Below are 22,460 nucleotides of genomic sequence, written 5' to 3'. Positions count from 1 at the left end.
CTTGTTAATCCTACCTAGTTTGGCCTATAGTTTATGAAATTATGAAATAATAGTTTTTATCCCACAGATCCATTATATTGGTTGCTGAATCAGAATCAGACTTGTCAAAAAAGTTTCATTTTCTATAACAGCAGCTCTGACAATACAGCAATTCAAGTCACACGTTTATATTAATGCACTTATTCTAATGTGCAGCAGTTTCATATATGTTCCACATATGTTTTAATATGGCAAATAGCTATTGTACAATGGAAATAAAACAGGATTGTTACGATTTTTTGACTGTTTTGCTTGTTTTTATTCCAGCCAAAGACTTTAGCATGACCCTTAGGTTCCCCTAATAAATCTGCTTTGAGGATGCACTGCCTTTGGTTTCCATACACACCCTTTATAAGTTTTATTTTTTTAGTCATGTCCCATGTCCTGGGAAAGAAGCCGATCATGTACTTACATGGAGGTTTGTCCACCAAAGGGAGTGCCAAGGGGCAGTCCAAGCACACGTATAATAGCAACTCAGTTTCCAACACAACATAGTCGTATATCTTACCTAATCTTCTGCCAGTTCTTTTATGAAAGTTTAAAGAGGGTTGGTCCTGAGTCAGATTATTTTTTTTGTACTATCCGTAAGAAAGATCTTAAAATCAACTGCAAATGGCCAAAACAGTTGACCGTTGTAAGCAAAACAGTAAAGGCAGTGTGCGTGTAAAGGTTGTGATTTACACATCAGAATGATGTGCAAATCAGAGTCAGCTTAAATAGAAAAGCAAATGGAGGGTGGGTTTTACCTCTCAGTGCAGTCTTGTGTGTTGGTCTCACAATGAATGCCACTGAAACCAGAGAGACACGTGCAGGTGTAGCTGTTCACACAGTCTGTGCAGTTGGCTCCATTCTTACAGGGATTGCTCTCACACTCGTTGATGTCCTCCTCACATTTGGGACCACGGAATCCCAGGAGGCAAGTGCAAGTGAATGTGTCTATACCGTCCCTGCAGAACCCACCATTACTGCATGGGTCTGGGTAAAACACAAATAGGGTTATATGCATCATGGAAAGAGTAAGAGATCAAGAAAAGGGCCAGCATATAGAAGAACAGTAGGAAATGGACTTACTGGGCTTGCAGTTGTCAATGTCTGTCTCACAGTTGCGTCCACTGTAGCCTGATTTGCAGTTGCACTGGTAGCTGCCGATGGAGTTCTGGCAGATGGCGCCATTGAGACATGGGTTTTTCACACACTCATTGATATCAATCTCACAGGTCTGACCTGTAATAACAGGAAAGGAAATCAGATGCAACAAACATGCAACAAATGTTCTTTGACTTCCTTTAAAAGCAGTGGAGTATTTGATTATAATGAGCAAATTGCACGCTATTACTTATTTATTTTGCTTTGCTGCACTGTGCTTACTAACCTTGCCAGCCTTCAGGGCATATGCACGAAAATCTCTCATAATCTTCTGACTCCTTACAAACCCCACCATTCTTACAGGGTTTGGGACTGCAAGGGTCTAACAGAGTTTCACATTTCTCGCCTGTGAATCACAAAATAAACCTTATTTTAAAACAATGCAGCTTTTCCAAATGATTGATAGCATTTATTCATGTACTTTGTTAGTACGAGTTGCCGTTTCCTCCAAGACTCTTTCACTCTTAACTGAACTATATTTAGTTAATGGCACTGGATTTGGAAAAAGCCCTTTAAAGATTTGCCTCTTCTCAGAGACATTAGCATTTCATCACTGGTAAGAAGAGGTGGGTGGCCTCACAGCCCGTCTTCCTATCTGTTTCCACGACACCAGGCCCCTACAGGAAGCTGACAGGCCTTTCCGTTCATTGTCTTTCCATTTGCTTTTCTGTGAGAGAGGAAGCAAGGCAAACAGGAAATGTGTCAGGCTACTGTTCCCACCCAGCCTGCACCAGGACCCGCTTGTTATTCCAGCTCCAACTCGGTGTGGATTTTTCCGCCAAAAAAAAATTAACAGGATTTCAGTCCAGTAGGCTGCAAATGATCCTGTCTGTTTTGTAAAAAAAAATACAGAGAAAGGAAAGAATGCAGACTCTTCTGCAAACACATTCCCATAATGTTATCAGCGGCACTTGCGTATACACAGCAGGCCAGGATGACCAAACAGGCAATCAGCTTGTGGAGAGGAAAAAGGAAGCGCTGTTGCTGAACCGAGCACAGAACATGACCTTGGGAGCACATTTATCATATCTCTGTATTTTACTTTGTGCAAAAATGTCAGCTTTAAGATTTGGAATGTTAGTAAACAATCAAGCTTGTACCAGTGTAAGGCAGCACACAGTTGCACTTGTAGCCGGCCACATCGTCAATGCAAGTCCCCTGGTTTAAGCACGGGTTTGAAGCACACTCGTTAATGTTCGTCTGGCAGTTAGGACCTAAAAACAAAATCATGGAACCCGGATCGGTTTGAATGAGGCTATAAGCTATATGACTTAAGCCATCCTGCAGGTGTACATAAGCAAAATGAGCAGCACTTACCACTGAAGCCAGCTCGGCAGGTGCACACATATCCACTGGTCATGTCCTTACAGGTGCCACCATTCATGCAGGGGTTTGACTCACACTCGTTATTGTTTATGTCGCAGTTGATGCCACTCCAACCCGAATCACAAATGCAGTTATAACTACAGAAAAAGAGGTGAATGAGATATTGTTTTATATATATTTCCATTTTAAATGGAGCACATCAGTTTATACAAGAAAAAAATACGAAGTTACTATCAGACCTCGTGACCATTAGCACAAAAACTAATTTAGGAAAACATTGAAATTATTGCCCATGTTGATCACCCATATGTAAGAGATGAGGTGGATGGATAGTAAGCTAATAGAATACTAGACTTTGACTTTAATAAGGGAAATAAGAACATCATACCCATTGACTTTGTCTTCACAGTGTCCATGAATGCAAGGGTTACTGAGGCACTCGTTGAGTTGAGACTGGCAGGTAGAGTCATGATAGCCATCAGGGCACTGACAGGTAAAACCGTTGACTCCATCGATACAGGTTCCTCCATTGTGACAGGGATTGATGGCACACTCATCGATATTGAAGTTGCACATTTTTCCTGTGATGGAAAAAGTTTATAAGTTTAATGAGCATTTAAAAGCAGGATTAAAAACTCAGATACAATACATACATATATATATATATATATATATATATATATATATATATATATATATATATATATATGATAACATTTTTCTTTTCCAACAAACTGAATTGCCTCTTTCACAGATTGCTGTTATCCACCAGCTTTTTGCCGCCACTTGAAGCAGCGCCACCATTCAGCCGACGCGAGGCACAGCATGAAAAGGGAGGTTTCGTTTGTCGCTCTTCTTTAAAGCGCCTGCCAACTTTCCCCTTTTAAAAGATCAGCTTACACAAATCTTTTGCAAATCTTTTGTCCTTTAAAGTTCCCCCCCAGATGCCTGGCAGCTCTTTCCATTGAATGGGGGAGCAACAGAGGTTGCGTGTCGGAGCGCCAGGCGGGGGATTGGGAGGAAGTGTAAGGCAACACCGCAGTCAGAGTTTGTACTCGCTGGCCAGCTGTCCCTCCACACCCTTGTTTGTGGCAAACTCACCTGGGGAGGCTATTGTCAGCACCCATTCCCCCTGTCTTTAGAGTGCCATTCTCTTGCCATCTGATCCACACGGTGCAACTCATGAATATTACCCAAATAATATCAGTCAATAAACAGGGTATATTAACACTATCTATCAGCAAAGAGGTGATATTTGTGTATATCTATAAGCAACTGACCTGTGTATCCTGGCTCGCAGGCACACTCGTATCCATTGATCTTGTCAATGCACTTGCCATAGTCACATGGGTTACTCTTACAGTCGTCCAGATTGACCTCACAGTTAACACCTGCGAATAAAAAATGTCCAGTGAATCTCTACAGCAAAAATTATTCCCTGTGTGTGTGTGTGAGTGAGTGTGTGTGTGTGTATAAAATTTAGCATCTAAACAACAGCAGGCTGTAGCAGAATTCTAGTTTACTTCCTCACCAGAGGTTCCACTAGGACAAACACACAGGTAAAAATTTGCCCGGTCTTGACAGGTGCCTCCGTTATGGCATGGCTGGCTCAGACACTCGTTGATGTTGGCTTCACACAGTCGACCAGAGTAGCCCAGGTGGCACTGGCAGGTAAAGCTGGCCAGGCCGTCCTTACAGATTCCATAGTGACACGGATTGGACAGACACTCATCTATATCAGACTCACAGTGCTGTCCTGTATAACCTGGAACATAATAAAAAAATACCTTATATCAGTGGTCCACAACCTTTTTTTCGCTGCGGACCGGTCAATGTTTAATAATTTTACTGCGTCCCGCTGGGGGTGGGGGGTGGCGGCTATACAATTAAATTGAAATTAATAATTTCAATTTAATTGTATTTAAACATGGATTCTTAACTCACTACAATGCTAACTAAATGAGAACCCTGAGCTTCTTTGCAACTAGACGGTTCCATCTGGGGTAATAAGAGACAATGACCCCCGAAGTGTGTTGCTTATGTCCAGTTTATTCCGTTGTTTTGTTTTGGTTGCCGTCACTGCAGAAAACCCCGCTTCACACAGATAGCATGTCAGAAATGGCAATAGGGATTTAAGTGCTGTGGTGGCAATCTCCGCCATGACTTTAATCCAGATCACCGTCAGAGTTTCTAACTTTCTAACGACGTCTGTTTCGTACTCATTTTTGCTAATTTGTGGGTTAAATTTGAGCAAACACAATATACACGTACACCAAGCACTGTTAAACATGAGAAAGTACCGGTGAAGAGAGAGAAGAGCGATACACACCTTCTCTCCACCAAAGCTACAACACCACTACCGCTTGGAGCCGCTTAGCTCCAGACGTCACCTAAACTCGGCCCGAGATCACAAAATTTTGCGCATGTGCGGTATTGGTGCGGGTTTAGGTGACGTCTCTCAGCTCCCGGTTAACCTCTCATCCATGGAAAGTCGCACAAACCCGAGAGAAATACACCACAGTAAATAAAATGGAAATAATTTAATGTTCCTTGGGCGGCCCGGTACCATTTGGTCCACGGACCGGTACCGGTCCGCGGCCCGGGGGTTGGGGACCACTGCTTTATATTACTGTGTTTCTCATATAAGCCTTCAAGTTCATCAATCCCCGATTCCACAGTACAATGTTTTGGCATCCACATTTAAAATATTTCTATTAATATGGTAAAAATTTAGTAAAGTTTAACTTGCAGTTTGTACAGGTAATATATATATAGAGAGATTCAATCAGAGCTTATCTTTGATATGGTAAGAGAAAACCAATCAGATTACTTGTAAGGTTAGACAATGCTTCTGTAAACAAAGCAAGGTCTATAAAGAAATGGTTTGTCAAGGTTCAATCATTAGTGCCACATCTTACTAATGCTCACAGCCTCATTTCAATATCTAGTGGAAAGTCTTTCCAGCAGATTGGAGGTTATTACAGTAGCAAAGGGAAACAACTCTGTATTATCATCCATGGCTTTGGAATGGGATGTTCACCAAGCACTTAGGGTGTGTTTGTCAGGTGCCCACATACTTTTGGCCATGCAATATGTGTATACAATATAAGCTGATTCAGGGGCAATTTCCTTGTAACGGTACAGACATTGTATAGTTTATTAATAACCTGCTTCTGAAAAGTGTCTTAAAAGGTTAGATCTGTAATTATAACAAATAAAAGTGCTTAAATATTTGTTTTACCCTCAGTGCACTGGCAGGTGTACATATTAGGCCCGTCAATACACTTGGCGCCATTGTTGCAGGGCGTACTGGCACACTCATCGATGTCAACCTGGCACTGGTTCCCAGAATATCCTGAGAAGAGAGGCAGAGTGAGGGAGGAGTGAGAAGTGGGGGTGAAGAGAAAGAGGGGGATAATAAAGAGGGCCTTTGGGATGATCTCTCCAGACCACACTTGCTTCATTCCACCACACTCATCTACACAATCCCCAGCTATGCTTCATTAACATGTCCCCACATAGCTCAATGTTTTTACTCTCTCTCTCACTCACTCTCTCTCTCTCTCTCTCTCTCTCTCTCTCTCTCTCTCTCTCTCTTTGTCCCCCCTTTTCCAAACTCTGTGTTCAATAAATCGTCATAGAGAGGAGAAAGGGGTTAAAAAAAAACCTTCCACGGCCTCCTGACCAAGAGTATCAGACAAAAGGGAACAGTCTATTCAGTGAAATGCAAAGCTGCAGTGGTTGCTCCCTTTGTCCTGAAGAACTTTTCCATCACAATGTGCATTCTCTCATCCTGCCTTGGCCCCCTCTCTGCACTGCCTAAAAAATCTCTGCTACCTATAACCTTTCACTATTTACTTAGCTCATAATTCAGCACAAACGAGCAGACCAGTTATAGTTAGAGCTATCTCCAAAGTAAACTTTATGCACAGGTTCTAGTTAAAAACCCCATAAGTTATATTTAAGGTACCTGAATATTCAAATGACTAAAATTACTATTAGCCATCTCATGTAGATTAAATAACACCATTGCTCATCTCAGTGGAAATTCCTTTGTGGTAATGTTCCAGAGCTATCTAATAATCCAACAGGGATTTCCTCCAGGCTTCTAAAATGGCACATTTCAAAAAGCTCTATTGTGGTTACCATGGTCTCGCTATGTATGCCATTGAAAAGCTACCCTGCCCTGCATTCTGAACGGTGTACTAATTTGCATTTGAAAACAGAGTAGAGTGGACTAGACTCTGATTCGCTGGCTTACCGTTCTTCACAACTCCCAATCACTTTGCTCAGGGTCCCCAGAGGACTCGCCACCTCTCGCCACAAAATCCTATTAGCGTACCTTGATTACACCAGTATTTATGCATGAATTTCACATGCATTCCACCCTATACAACATACACCCTATTGCCTTTCTGTACAACAATTTTGTAATCTGCTTTTTATGACATTTCTCCTACTTTATCACCAGCATTACTTCCACTTTTTTTAAATGAATGAACAAAATAAAATTTCAAAGTTCAGAACAGCAAACAAACAAAACAGGAATGTACGATATACCCTACTTGATCTAAATGAAATTCTTTCCCAAAATGTTACACGATTACTTAAAAAAAATTTACTCACTTTGTTATACCAGATACTTTTGATAATGTTACATACTAACAATAGCAGAAATAGATAAATTTTCAGAATCCTTCTATATGGATTTTTTTTTAGCAATTTGGCTGAAACTAGTTAAACCAGCCTGAGGGCAGGATTAAGTTTCTTCTCTCTGTGCTGTCCAGGGGTTATGCTTACCTTTGGGGCACTCGCACTGGTAGTTGTTGATCTTGTCAATGCACTTCCCATTGTTGAGACAGGGAACGGTAGCACACTCGTCTATATTGATCTGACAGTAGACTCCCTCGTATCCTGTCAATTAGCAGAGAAAGGTAGGCTTCAATTTTAGTCAAAGAATTCAACATGGCTTAGTGAGGTGATAAGAATATTTTATTGTGGACCAAACAGAGAATACACAAATGTACTTTCATCTTTAAGCACACAAAATAACTTATAGTATCCTGAACATATATGTTTACTTCACTGTTGCTGTTCACCATACCATGTATAGAATGAGAATATGTTCCTTTACCTGCCATACAGATGCATTGAAAGCCTCCGATCTGGTCCAGGCAGGTAGCATCATTCTGGCATGGGTTGGACATGCATTCATTGACGTCGAGTTCACAGCGAGCCCCCACGTAGCCCTGAGGACACATACACTGGAAAGAGCCTTTGGTGTTCAGACACTTCCCAGCATGCTCACAAGGGTTTGAACCTATTGACAAAAGAACAAAAATGCTATACATGAGAATACATCTTCTAACATGAAGTTCACAGAAGCAATGACTGCTGGTCTTGATATTAGTCGGGAAGGATCAAATCTAATATTGATCAACAGCTTGATAACAAAACTATTATTTATTATATATACTGTATATACATACATATGTACGTATCTGTAAAAGACATACAATTACACTAGCCACCCATGCTTAGTTTTTGAATGTAGAGAATTTCTCTCTAAATGTAGGTTAAAGATGTTACCCAAAGAACATTCATCAACATCCTGGTCACAGGCTAAGCCAATGTAGCCTGAAGGACAGGTACAGATAGCCTTGCCGTTCACTGGGTTGGTGTCACAGTTCGAGCCTTTCTGACAGGGGTTACTAATACAAGCATCATCCAAGTGACACAGCAAACCTGGATTAGACAAAAATGACATGGTTAATACGTCGCATACACTTAAATCTTTTCCACAGCCCTATTTTATTTAAAAAGTGTATTTCAGCCCTGCCAAATAATAATGATAAATAAAATAATGTAAAATAAATGGCCAGTTACTTATAGTTCAACCATATTCTACAAATGATTGCAAAATGAAAATAAATCAAAGGTTAAAAAACAGACCTGTGCGTCCAGGTGGGCATTCACAATAAAAGGATGCTACACGATCGTGACAAGTTGATCCTTGATGGCAAGCAGCATCGACACAATCATCAATGTTCTTGCTGCAGTCATCACCTGACCAGCCATTCACACACACGCAGTTGTATCCACCCTGAGTGTTTAGGCAAGTGCCACCATTCTGACAGGAGTTGGGCATCAGGTCACATTCATTGACATCCTCCATACAGAACTGACCTATCAGTGAACACAGAACCAGAAAATAAACATGACACATATGCTAAATATATTCAACCAGTTGTTTGTAAGCTAAAACCATGGCTCATTATATAACACTTTTTCTATACTGTCACAGAATAAAATGCAGTATAATAAATGTGTAGAATTCATACCTGTCCATTCTGGTTTGCACTGGCAGTTGTAAGTGTTCACCCCATCTACACAATTTCCTCCATTTTGGCAACGATGGTCTGGACAGTCATCAATGTTCTCCTCACAGTTTTGACCACTGAAACCTGTGATAGATGTTATTTATTGTTTGTCAAGCTAGTGGAATGAAACATAAAATTCAAACAATGAAGTTTCTAACATCTTTTTTTGTAATGAATATATGTTTGAAGTTAAATATTTTTGGTCTCTTTCAAATAAATGTTAGTCTTAACATAGGGATACAGTGTTTGTGAAACCCACTGTTACATTCTAAAAGCGTGGTTAAAGGTCTTGTGGTCGAACCGTTTTCTTTTTCTGGGAAAAATACTAGTGCCAGGTCTCAAGTCAGAGACGCCAGCAGCAACAGAGTCAACTGACAACAACCACAGTTTCCTCTGATTACAACAGCAGCATGAAACATTCCTATTATATCTCATACAGTACCAGTGACATATAAGAAAATATATTTTTAATCCTAAGCACAGAATTTGGTACATATTTTTGGGAATCGATGGATAAAAGCCTACTTTCACTACCATGAAAATCGAGTTCTTTATGGCTTTATACTAAGACCATTCTGAATGATATACACAGCTGTTCTTTCCCGATTTCATTATTAATCTTAGGTTTCCTGAGAAATGGTTAACAGTATAGATGGACAACTTCCAAGGACTACAGCCAATGACACAGCGAGAGGAAAAGGATAAAAGACATGCAAATATTCACCTTTCACAAGAAGTAGACAGTAGAAATGCAGAACCATTGGTTCCCCAATCACATTTTCATTCATGCTATGCATTTCCACTTCTTAAACAATTTGTTTGTTTAAAAATAATAACAATATTAAGTCTGTATATAACTCTGTCCAGGGTGTATCCTGCCTCAATGCCCGATGACGCCTGAGATAGGCACAGGCTCCCCGTAACCCGAGAAGTTCGGATAAGCGGTAGAAAATGAGTGAGTGAGTGAGTGAGTGAGTCTGTATATAAAATAATCACTCTGACTGTTCTATCCATTGGGAGCTACAATACTGTGCAGTTTAGTCATCTAGAAATTGTGCGAATTTCTAATTATGTAAGGCAATTATGTGTATTCATGTTCTCTTAATCCAGAGACAACACTGTGAGGATATTGACCTTCAGACACTTCCTCATGATAAGCGCTAATGCCTTCCTCCTGACCAGTTCACACACACAGGGTTCACTTACATCATGCTCATGAGAGGACACTGAGAGAGAGAGCTAGCCTAGCCAAAGTCCCACACTGGTGGGAAACACTGACACTACAAAGTGATTACAAAAGCCAGTTTGCTCTTATAAATTTCTAGTATCAGTGTTTGACAGTGACAGTGGCAGGCTGCTATCATTTGGTTTGCCCACAATTACTACAAAAACAACAAACAAACAAAAAAACACTGCCAATAAAAAGTTAGCTTATTTGGCTAGTTAATAAACCACCAACATTCAAATAAGATTATGCCATCCTACCTGGCAGACAGGAACACTCGTAGTTTGTGTCTCCGATCTGGATGCAGGTCCCGCCATGATGGCATGGTGATGGGTTACAGGGTTGGTAAAGAGTCTCACAGTGTTTCCCTGTGTACTCAGCTGGGCAGTTGCAGCGATAGGTGCCCACTTCGTTCACGCACACACCGCCATTCTTGCAGGGAGATGGGATCTGAGCACACTCATTAACATCTTGTTTACAAGTCTCCCCTGAAAAGGAGGGTGTGCATGTGCAGATGTAATTAGAATCAAATGGGCTGCACTGGCCTCCGTTGGCACAAGGGTTTGAGGCACAAGGGTCAGCCTGCTGGCAGCTTTTACCTGTAAAAATAGAATAGTACATAATCAGTAGATATACTCGCTTGGTTGCCTGATATTTAGCTGAGAAGTCTACTGTGAGAAAATCATTTAGAACATAACACTCTTACCAGTCCAGCCTGGAGGACATTTGCACTTGAATGTGTGGACACTGGTCAGCTCACATGTCCCACCATTTCCACACGGGGAACTTCGGCATGGGTTGTCAGTGGGAGTCAAACATCGTGGGTCCATGTAACCCAATGGACAACGGCAGACATAGTCCACTTTCTTGTCACGGATGCTTGCCTGGCAAATGCCTCCATTCCAGCAAGGATTCGGCAGGCAAGGATTGGAAAACTGACAAGCCAGACCCAAATATTTGTCAGGACACCTTAAAAAAGACCACATGTCAGGTAAACAATAACAATAAAGGCCAGTTGATCAATTCTATATGATCTAAACATAGTTAACAGATTACATGAACAACACTGTGTATGCTTTTTGTTTTTTCCTTAGGATCTGTGATTTTTAGCTTGATTTGTAAATCAAATCATAAAAAACTTGGTGGCTAATCATAAATGACTATTAATCCAACTTCTGTAACATTTAATGTGATAGAAGAAAAAAAACAATTATGATATCTAATAAATCTGTAAGGTGTTAGATGTACAGTTTTAACAGTGGCTATGAAGGCAGCCCCAAAGAACCACAAAAAAGGAAAAGAAAGTTATTACTTGGTTATTGGTTAAAACCAAAATGGTAGATGGGCACTGAGGTTGCATTTTCCCAAATTCTCTCTCTCACACACACACACATCATATTACAACAACAAAGCCTTGATATATAGTAAAGAAAAAAACAATGAAGCATGAAATATAAATCTCACTTGTGCTGTAGACTCAATTTATAAAATGTCAAGTAGAAAAGGAAAAGAAAATCACAATTTTCTTCATCACAGAATAAATCTTTTTTATAAAAGAATGGGATTCTACACAGCTCATTGAAAATTCTGGCTTGTACTTCTAATCCTGTTTGAAACTGTTGCATGAAAAGCACCAATCATCAACTCTTAGTAGGAAATTTCTGCATGCTTCAGCTTTTTTCTACCATCCATTCACTCAAAGGACAAGGCAGAGCCTATACCAGAGTCTTTGAACCCTGAGCTAACATTATCAGGACTTCAAAGCGCTCTTCCACCTCCTCAATAGTGTGTATTCTTCTACAGTAGAAGCTCATCCCAGCATCAATCAAGAACTATGAGCATAAAAGGAACAAACAGCAAATACCGTTAAAAAAAAAAAGTCAAATAGACTTGGCAACAGGGGCTGGCTTGGGCATAGATATTTGTCTGATTTGCCCGGATGACACAAAGAGCATGCTTTTCCCTACTATAACAATGTTGAAACAACCTTTCTCTAACATTAAAACCACACCACTGGTGAAAAGCTATGCATTATCTTTAGAGCCTGGGGCAGGCTGTACAAATTCCCAGTGGTTTTGTCTCTGATCACAACAGGGCCTCTAACCTGAAGGGAGAGGTAGTGTTTTTACTGTTTCTTGAAAAGGATTAGGATGACCAATAACATTAACAAGGAAAAAAAAACACAGGAGATAGAAAACCAAGAATGGCAGACAAATTAAGAGCATGGTGAGAGCTGTATTCTGTCTGCTTCTGCTATAATTTCTGTTATTGTCCCACTGTCAATCCAACCCCCATAATCCTGCACCCCAAACCATCCGCACCTTTATGAAGGCTACTTTTAGAAAACTACCCACTGTAAAGCAAAGGAAAATCACAGTCGTGCTACATTTCTTAGGATCTTTTTGGTATCATACGTACTTACTAATGTAAATAGCCAAGGTGTCTAATTGCTTAGGGCTTTGTGCAACTGAATGGAAGTTTAGGAGTTCAAATCTCATTATCAACCAAGTCCTTAATCAAGTCTCGTAATCTGTCAATCATAGACGAGACAGTGGTAGTTTGTGCTCAGGAGCCTGCATGGTAGAGTATGCTCAGGCCTTCTGAAGCTGCCTTCGGGAGCAGGTGCACATGTTAATGAGACCACGACAGCTGCTGGTCCTAATACACTCCCTTACTCTCCACTTCCCTCCTGGAATATGGCGGCTGAGGCTGAAAGTCCTTGAATAGTGTCCCTGCTGGAAAGCTCCATGAGAAGGGCCATTGTTTCTGCCGCCATTCAAGAGTCAGACAGAACGCAGTTCGGTCGCCTGCATCCCCTCTGAGTGAGCGTACAGCTATCAAGCTTCTATTTTCCCTCCTTTGCCTCCCTTCTCTCTCCCTTTCACTCATTTTTAGATCCCGAGTTTGACATTTTAAACTCCTTCCCGCCAATTTGTGGTCACAATTCTTGGTGAGATTTCACTATAGTTAGGGCTCTTCCATTTTTGCTACTTGTGCCATCACTAACATCCTTGTCTAATGTTCTTGATACCACTTTTATTTCACAATGGGGTTACTTTCTTCGGCCAAAAACTCATCTGCCATTTTATGGTGGAAAAATTGGAGAGACAAATGAGAAGAATGACTAACTACTAGCCAAAGTCAGAGATGTAAACTTTCACAGATTTAACTCGATGCTAAACAATTTGACCAACCAAGTCAAGTTGGATAACAAGTTAACATAAAAATTAGACCTGTTTCAGATGTTTAGAGATTAAGAGATAATGCCTCTTCTTTGGACATCCCACTAAAGTCTTGGTAGGAATTACATTTCCAATATCCTCAGGTTGGTCTTTTGCTTATAGTTAACTTTAAAAGAAAGTAGACAGGACTCTATCTTCCACAAACAGTCCAAGCATTTCTAAAAAGACATGACAGTTGGTTTAAGGGTTTTTGCAGACAGTTTGTGGGGAGGAGACTGGAGTGAGGAATGTAACTGTTTACATTAAAAATTCACCCCATCCTGCATCCCCATCTCTGACAGCACTTCTCAGTGGAGACTGCTGGCAGCCGCACTTCACAGAGCCCAGTGAAAAATCACACCATCTTTGAAAACTCCACTGGTGCTTGGCCAGCATGGCAAACAGTTCCACACCTCAAGGGAACGACACAAGTCAAAATCCATTTAACATACAGTCATCCCCTCATCCTTTCTCCTTCATAAAGCACACATACATGGAAGCACACAGAGAAGTTGAGCAGGAAATGTTGGTGGTTTGGTCTTTAACTTGGCAAAAGTTTGACAAATAAGTTGTCAGCACAAAATCTGTCTTTAAGAGGCAGTGAAGCACACAAAGAGAGAATATGGTACGAGTTAGAGACTAAAGGCATTCAAACTACTCAATCTAACCTATGACATGCACCATAACACAAAATAGCTGTGGTTGCACACAAATCATGCACATGTTTTTCATAATAAGAAAATAAACTGATCAAATCAGACATGTTGTAAACAGCTATGATTTATTTGGCGCTATCTGGCCAGACAGTGACCCTACTAATGATATTCAATCTATGCACTAAATAGAAATCTTTGTTCTCTTGCGCTGTGATGGGATTCCTTTTCTATGTGGCCACCCGTAGCCCATGACAACAGGTCTTTGCCAGTGCTGCAATGTGCGGTCAGGCAAGAGCAGATGTTTGGCTGACACCTGACCTCTTAACCAGATGAGATACAGGGGGGTTTCCTCCCCCCACGGGCCAATCTGCCATCTGCCATCATGAAGCCGTACAGTGGAAGAGGCTCTGTCTCACACAGAGTTAAACTCTAACTTGGATTTCCTTTCACGGCTGAACTCCTCCTTTCGACTAGGGAGGAAATGTGTGTTACGCCTAATGAAACTGCTCAAAGTTCAGTCTTTTTTTTTATCAGTGCTGATATACAATGATAAAGTTGATATGTTCTGTTGGATATGGTGGTGCCATTACCAATGACCTGGAATTTCCATGACTTAAAGCAAGACTAGAACAACACGTTTAGCTCTCTTCAAGCCCTCATTTCCTGCAGCTGGGTGTCTAAACACCTTGTCTGATCTTTAGGTAACGATGGCCTTGGGCTCCCCAGCCTCGCTCTGTAATCACTACGGGATTCCTGATCTTCCAAGACCACATCTGCTGGTGTTCATTAGAGACATGTAAGTTTATCCCTTTTACTGTAGGACCCCATGGGAAAGGCCAGCAACTCCAGGGATCAAGCAAGTAGCAGGCATTAGAAACTGTATACTGATCTAATGAGTGTTGCTCCTAGTGGTTTTGCGATTCTGGGAACTTTACAAACATCTTGGACATATAACTGCATTACTCATTTAGCAAGAGTGCTTATGTCCAAAATGAAGCATTTTTTTTTCACATAGAATCATAGCATTTGGAAACAGTGTGTGATATTTCTTGAGGCAGCTGACACTGCTACAGCTCAGAGGCTTAAACCACAGACAGTAGATATGTATTGTGTGGTACCTATCAGCATGAATAACTTGATAATAATCACTTGTAATGCAGTGCTCCACAGACAGATGGCTCAGGTCAAAAGACTCAAATAAAAACAACTGAACAACTTTTTTTTTTTTCCCAGCTGTGCATACAGAACTTGAGCCACCACACTTGGCTCTTTGAGAAAGTGTGAGCCACAGAACACAATGTAAGCGTGACCATTTGAATTACATTTATACATCATCACACAAATCTTTATGTTTTGTGCATACGCTATGTGACTCTGACACTGGTGCCTCGGTTAAGACATTAGCCTTCTCTCTTCTAGTCCTCCCTGGCTCTAGAAGTGCATTTCCTGTATTTGAATGCAGAGGGGAGCACAGAGGAACTCATCCTTGACCCTGTAAACAAAGCTCGCATTGAAGCATCTGAGCAAAGACAAGAGGTTGCTTTCATACAATACTTATCATAGATGGCCATGGACCAAAATAGTGACTACTTTGATTGCTTACCCACACATGCCAATATTTGAAAGTCACCTTTGTTCAGCTATATAAAACAAACATATTTCCAAGTGAAAAACACTCAGATATGTTTTCACAGCTGTTTGCATGCTTGTCCTTTAAATACTGTGAACAGATCCAAATAATAGTATTCTGGTGTCAGAGGTTTTGTTTGTTTTTGTTGACAGGTCCTATACAGTCTTCCCTGTAGCTGCTTATGAAATGTCAAACACTATAACATGACTCGACATAAAAAAATAACTGTTCAAATCGGGTTTATCCTCGGCGGCGTTGCGATGGAGAAGAAGCCTGTTCTGTGGTAGAAGAGGTGGTAGAAAACAGGAGAACCCAGACAAAACTCTGCTTGTGAAATTGCGCCCCTTAACCATAGAAACTCTTTCCTGCAGTATTGAGGGGTAAAAAAGAGGGCATGGCCATCCATATGTAATGCTACATGTACTGTACAGGTTATGTCATTACAGCTCATTACAATTTGTCTGTAGCTGCAATTGCTGGCTTTAGTGTTTTGTCCGTTTAAATATGTATGTATATGTCAAGAGTAGCAGAGATACTTGTGTAGTGTAAATACATCCATGTCTCGATCTGTTTGGTGAGATAAAATGCATCAAAGAAAGATGATTTGTTGCTCTGCTCTGAAGTCAGAATAACAGCAAGTTATTCTATGCACAGTATTTAAAATAGACAAAAAGGTAACTAATATTAAGATATATAAAAGAATATCTTAAAGTCAAAGACACCAGAATTAAGAGATTCAGGATTATGGTATTAAAACTGCATGTGGTACCACTGTGTTGCTGATGTACCTATTTTCGGGTACCTTATTGTTACAACAATGTCACAGACATGGAATGCTCTCTCTAGCCAATCTAGCCAATCTCGGGTACTGTATCTGTGAGCTTATGTATTTGAAAGAGAGCAGTGATTTCCTCTGAGTGTTTTATGCTGCCCTGGGAGGAAACAGGAGTTCACCCGTGGGTAGGATTTGGCAAGGGAGAAAAATGAAAAATATATTGGTATGAATTAAAAAATTGTATGTCTGCAGAATATGGTACAGAGCTGTTATTATTGATTTTTTAAAGTGAATCAGAAGTGTATTTATACAGTATATATCAAACTATAATGACAGATTGATCTTAATTGATTAAGTGTACTTATATATATCAAACTATAATGACAGATTGATTGTAATTGTGTCAGAAAGTAATTTACATGTAATACATTTAATAAATCATATTGACTAATAATATCATGATCAATTAAGCCTGTCAGCTGAGCTATTTATCAATTTATCATGTAATAATGATATTTGCCTTTAAATAATTATATGATATTTTGTCATTCATGAAAAACTTTTAGTAGACTGAAAAATGTTTGCATACAGTATATTCAGATCCTATGAAAATTTATGTTTTCTCTGTGGCTTGTTTTCTGTCTATTGGTCAATTCAAAGCAAAGGCATTTTTGACTGCCCTCGTTAAGCTATGTAGCATCAATAATGACATTATAATAACAATTACTGTTTAGAAAACTAAGTGATTATAAAATCTTGAATCAGACATTTTATGGAGAAAAAATAAATATGGCATGATTATAAGCATCAGCATCAGTTCATCACTAGAACATTATTTATTCATTATTTATTCTCAAACATAAATATGGCTTTATCAATAAAGACTCTTATAATGTGAAGTTACATATGTTGTGCAGTGGATCCACCAGCTTTCTAAAAACATTAAACCTCATCTAGTCTTTGCAGCTGGAGATACACTTCATCCTTGCTAAGCAAAGCTCATAGTTGTGTAGAGCAGAAGCCTGGTTAGCTTTCTGAGGTGCCAGCTGCTCCCCAAGTTGAGGTTCATCAATTCACCTACATCCCCTTGAAGCTTCACATCTTTCATCTCCTTATCAGATACTAAGCTTTTTTGGTCCAGGCATTTCTCTCTTGTCCACTTCTGTAGAATCCGACTTTTGTAGCTGCTTTCCATTACTCTCAGCAAGGCACACGTTTGACTTTGTCCAGGCTTCTGAAAGCACCACATACTGTGCACCAGATTCATGGCCTTGGCATTCCTGGCACAGTCTGCAAAGTATGACCTTTACGTCTCTACATTGATGTATAAGCTTGGCTGAAAGACACCTCATATTACAGCACTGACAAAAATGTTGGGATTGTCAGAGAAAATAAGCTGAACTGTTCAGTTCTAAGTTTCACAGTGACGTTTTTGTCCAGAAAAAAAAAAACAGCAAAAAGTTGCTCAAAACAGCCATCGGCATGTGCTCTTCTCAAGTCTATTCATGAATGTGCAAATAACTATAATGACCCCTTTAAGAAAGTGTCAAAACAATTTGTCACACTCGTAATACTGGCTCTCAGGGGAGAAATAAACAAAATCACATGTTTGGATATAGTAAGAACTTACCATGCACTTAAATGTGCTTAGTTTTATAAAACAAGCGTGCCAGAAAACCGTCAAAAGTAAATGTGTGCCTCACATGTGTGTTATACTAACAACTTCTGCTTTCAGTTCATTATTCCTGAATGTGATCCACCAATACAGCAAAGACAAACTTTCTATGTCAAATTCCATCAAAGGTACGCTCTTCCACACACCAAAGCTAAATCAAACCCAATGAGTGTAATGACTGCCCCCCAAGCATTTTCAGGGCATGCACAATAGAGTCATTTGATAGCAGTAAGGGGTGGTCAAAACTGACCTGCTGCTTACGAGGCCTGGACACACATGCTGCATGCCCAGAGGTCTGTCCACTCTCTGCAATCAAATAATACACAAAAGGCAGCGGACATGGTAACCAAGCATCTCAGGGCAGGAGGAGCGGCCCTTGTCCTATCTCCATGCTTAATTAGAGGAGTCTGAGGGTATCGGGCCACAATGGTTGCTTTGTGGCTCAACTGCGGCAGGGAGGCTGCCAGACAGAATTAAGACGTGGCCCCACGCCAGCATGGCCCCGTGAGAGATCTTCCCTCTAAAGGAGGCCACAAACATTGCTGCAGTCCCTATTTCAAACCAGTCATGCTGATAACTTGCTGATAACGAGAAAGAAGACACTGCACTCGGCCAAACTCCCTGAAATTCAAGCCCAAATTTGTATCTCAATTGCGCACAGATAGAAAAAAACAATCAAAAGTTAGCTCCTGTAAGTAATCAACTCACAGCCAACAGCAATTTCATAGGATTTTTTCCCCCTCATTATAATCAGGAGAGTGAAGGTATGTGCCCTAGCATGGTTTGCTTTTTATATTCGCCTGCACAATTGTTGCCAATTATGAAAACATCCAGTCCAATTACACTCTGCTGCCATCTGTCCCTCTAATATAAATCAAGAAATAGCCATTCAAAATGGGACAAAACACCCAAGCGAGGACAGGGGCACATGAGTGGGGGATATAGGCATTCTGGGAAGCCTGACACAGATTAGTCACACAGAATTAATCTAGATGGGAGAACAATGGATGCTGAGTTTCTGGCAAACCCCAGCTGTCGTTTCATAAAAGAAAAGAGAAACAAGATTTGGGGCTTAAAGCATCATTGAGACTTCTGTTAGAGAAGAGGCATAAACAGCAAGACAAGAGAAAGCCAAATTTCCCTCCCTTCATCAACATCATCAACATCATCCCATTCATTGGCTAGTGTAAACCAAGTTTTCTCCTCAAGAATGTGCGTAAGCATTATAAGAACATGGTGTTTTTGTTGTCAGGCATTGTTTTAAATAGCAGTACAGTATACAGACATACCGTCAGATGTTTCTTTCTGATTGCTAGGGCACACTCTCAGAAAATAAAGGGGTAAAATTCTGGAATGGTGTACACTTTTTGTACTTTTAGTATGTATCATGTATTTAGCATCTTTGACCTACAAATTATGTAGTGTTCCTTTAGTGTATGTTTTACCCTATAAACTGATCATCATAATAACAGTAGATTTATGTACTTTTAAGGTACACATTAAAGATGTATATTACCAAAATGCAAAAGATGATACTACTCCAGTGAAAAGGAAAAGAACAATTTTAATGCTGTTTTTTCTAAGAATGTATATTATTAATTCACTGTCAAACAAATAACAAACTTTGGCAAGTCTACTCATTTAGAATGAGTGGTAGCCTACTGGTTAAGATGTTGGACTACTGATCAGAAGGTCACGAGTTTGAATCCCATATACACTAAGTTGCCACTGCTGGGCCCCTGAGCAAGGCCCTTAACGCTCAGTTGTATAAATTGAAATAAAAATGTAATTCACTCTGGATAAGGGTATCTGCTAAATGTAAAATGCTCATGTTTAAAAACTGCTCATTATTAAACAATATTTGAAATTCATACTTACTTGCATTCTCCTTGTCCATCTGCATTAGCCATGCATGTTCCCCCATTTTGGCATGTCTCAGAACATTTCAGACCTGCGAGTACAAAAATGTCACTAAAAGAAGACTCCCTGCCCTAATTGGTAGAAATACCAAATTTCAGATACATGCCAAACGTATACATGCCCAAGCTTGACTATGAGAAAGTACAGAAAAGTAAACATTTTTCAAAGAATTTTCATTTATAAGTAAATGAATGCCTTAAGCTTGTTGGGGAGAAACCAAAATACCATGGCTAGAAGCCCAGGGAGAGAAAAAGGGATGGAGCAGAAGTGTGACTCCTAACACTTTAAAGAGATGTGTGGTGGCAGGAGCTTAAACCCAGCACTGGTCTAGTCCTTTTTCAACTGCTTTTATAGTATATTTTAAAGAAACAAACTGTGTGTATACGGTTAATAATAATTATAATAAAATATAACCAATGCATGATGCGCTTCAGTTACTCCACTTGTGTCCATGTAAACAAATCAAGACTGACAATGATGAGTGTGTAAACATGTTTCTAAAAAACAAACTCAAGACATAAGGTTAGGGACCTTTGAAAGTGAGTGGATGTTTCTGCGAAGGTAAAATAATCGTGTTGATTCTTGATAAGGCCTATTTTTGGCAACAAATCCCTGACAGTGAGAGAGTTTCTTTGTCAGAAGAATTTTAGTACTGCATTCTCCAGAATGAGGCTATTTTTAGTTGTTAACACAGACATGCTAAACCATTTCTGTGAAACTTTACATAACTATGCTAAAGCAACTTTACTGACTCAATATCTATCTATATGAAAGATGGTAGTTTGTACTCTTATTCAGGATGTATCCTTTGCCAGTATTTATATAGTACCATTAAAAAAATTCTAAATGATTATTACTGTAAATATTTCCAAAGTTATACTAAATCTTCATTTCGAAGTTAAGGACACATTAAAGTAACAAAAGTTGTTCGGATAGATAGATAGATAGATAGATAGATAGATAGATAGATAGATAGATAGATAGATAGATAGATAGATAGATAGATAGAACTTTATTATATTCAGGAAATCTAGTTTAGCTGTGTACTAGTTGCTAGTTACTAGACTGCTAGTTGATTTAGTTTAAATCTTGTTTACGGCTAAAAGTCATTGCGCGTTCACGAAGCCACACTTTAGCCCTCTATTTTAGAACTATTTTCCAGTTTTTTTTCGATTTTTCAAAATAGTAAAAAGCTTAATAACAACTGAGTTATTAGTTCTTAATAAGATATTAACAAACAAAGGGCTACATAATAGTTATGTGTCTATTTCACGGTGTGTCTCTAAGCTACACCTCAGAGTTGTGGTGAAGGAGCGCGCACAGGAACCGTTATGTGATTTCCACCCACTCACCTGATGCTTAAAGTATCTGTATGAATCGCTTTGCGTTTTATAGAGTTAACAGGTTCAATTCTAAAGTCATTGCATCTTTATTCTCGTCCATTGTAAAGCGTTTTTTAAAGTCAGACCCATGAGCTGAATAACTTTAATCCCGTGCGCAACAAGTGGGTTTCCACTGATACTTCATTTATTTCTTTTCTTTTTCATATATGCAAAGTTCATAATCGTGGTTACAAATCTCAATCAATTTAATTTTCCGTGTTGTTAGACTGATGTGGAAAACGTGTCTATAACAAGAATAGGCATGTTACAGTGTGGACTCTTACCATGTGTCAAAGCAATCAGAGAAATCACACAAATCAGTTTCACGAAGAAAAGATGCATTCCTTCTTATAGAGCTGTACGATTCCGCGTGTTAACATAGATCCAACATTTGTTTCTTTCGAAGGAAAAAACAAACAGAGAATACAGAATAATATCCAGATATGGCGCCTTTCTTCCTGTTTCTTCCCCCCGCAAACTCCGCGCGTGTGTGTGACCTCGCCTTAGCAGTGTCAGTGAATGGGATTCAAAGCTCCCTCCGCCTCAGTGCGTTTTACAACAGCTATTCATCTGCTCTCCTTTACTACACACACACACACACACACACACACACACACACACACACACACACACACACACACACACACACACACACACACACACACACACACACACACGGAGGCAGTGGGAAAACCACTCCCCTTTCACGAGTGTCGAGCGGTTGAAAACGCACAGACAAGCGGGAAATTTGCGGTTTCTAAACCGCATACAAGAAGTTTTATAGTCACCTGCACAGGTAACGTACTGTGTACAATATGCAATAAAACCTTTAAGTGAAACATTACAGCAATAAAGGTGATGAGTGCCTCTTGAAGGAGTTCTCATAGTTTTTGCACCACTTTTTTAAGTAAAAGTAAATTGAAATAATTAAAAAAAAAATCCTGGACCTTCTTGCTTTGCTTCTTTGACCCCTGATTAGCAGGGGTGTGCTCGGTCACAAAAACTGCATCATACTGCACATGCTACAATATTCATGTCTTATGTCAAGACTAATCTAATATTTGATATTTTTTCTTATTTGTTTC

The 22,460-nt window shown here is 39.8% G+C and overlaps 1 protein-coding gene and 1 long non-coding RNA gene across 2 annotated transcripts in view; one reads left to right on the top strand and one right to left on the bottom strand.

The window, feature by feature from the left end:
* Positions 1–21,964, bottom strand: part of notch1b (notch receptor 1b) — a 36,288-nt gene extending 14,324 nt beyond the window's left edge. The window contains exons 1-18 of the mRNA XM_027138370.2: positions 21,660–21,964; positions 19,952–20,024; positions 10,823–11,085; positions 10,377–10,715; positions 8,853–8,975; positions 8,464–8,697; positions 8,101–8,256; positions 7,646–7,831; positions 7,312–7,425; positions 5,753–5,866; positions 4,043–4,276; positions 3,792–3,902; positions 2,900–3,092; positions 2,503–2,648; positions 2,286–2,399; positions 1,412–1,531; positions 1,111–1,263; positions 786–1,014 (exon numbers count right to left, since the gene is read on the bottom strand). Of these exons, the coding sequence (XP_026994171.2) occupies positions 786–1,014; positions 1,111–1,263; positions 1,412–1,531; positions 2,286–2,399; positions 2,503–2,648; positions 2,900–3,092; positions 3,792–3,902; positions 4,043–4,276; positions 5,753–5,866; positions 7,312–7,425; positions 7,646–7,831; positions 8,101–8,256; positions 8,464–8,697; positions 8,853–8,975; positions 10,377–10,715; positions 10,823–11,085; positions 19,952–20,024; positions 21,660–21,717 (2,960 nt within the window). The 5' untranslated portion in view covers positions 21,718–21,964. The remainder of the gene's footprint in view (positions 1–785; positions 1,015–1,110; positions 1,264–1,411; positions 1,532–2,285; positions 2,400–2,502; positions 2,649–2,899; positions 3,093–3,791; positions 3,903–4,042; positions 4,277–5,752; positions 5,867–7,311; positions 7,426–7,645; positions 7,832–8,100; positions 8,257–8,463; positions 8,698–8,852; positions 8,976–10,376; positions 10,716–10,822; positions 11,086–19,951; positions 20,025–21,659) is intronic.
* On the top strand, positions 14,450–18,455 carry LOC113637632. The gene is made up of 3 exons (XR_003439411.2): positions 14,450–14,789; positions 15,227–15,292; positions 15,413–18,455. It is a non-coding gene; the product is annotated as an uncharacterized LOC113637632 (long non-coding RNA).
* Positions 21,965–22,460: the final 496 nt, after the last annotated feature.

Source organism: Tachysurus fulvidraco, chromosome 9 (genome assembly GCF_022655615.1).
Source record: "Tachysurus fulvidraco isolate hzauxx_2018 chromosome 9, HZAU_PFXX_2.0, whole genome shotgun sequence".
In the NCBI taxonomy this organism is placed as follows: Eukaryota; Metazoa; Chordata; class Actinopteri; order Siluriformes; family Bagridae; genus Tachysurus; species Tachysurus fulvidraco.
The sequence above is the reverse complement of the archived record's forward strand: the minus strand, read 5'-3'. Positions and strand labels throughout refer to the sequence as shown.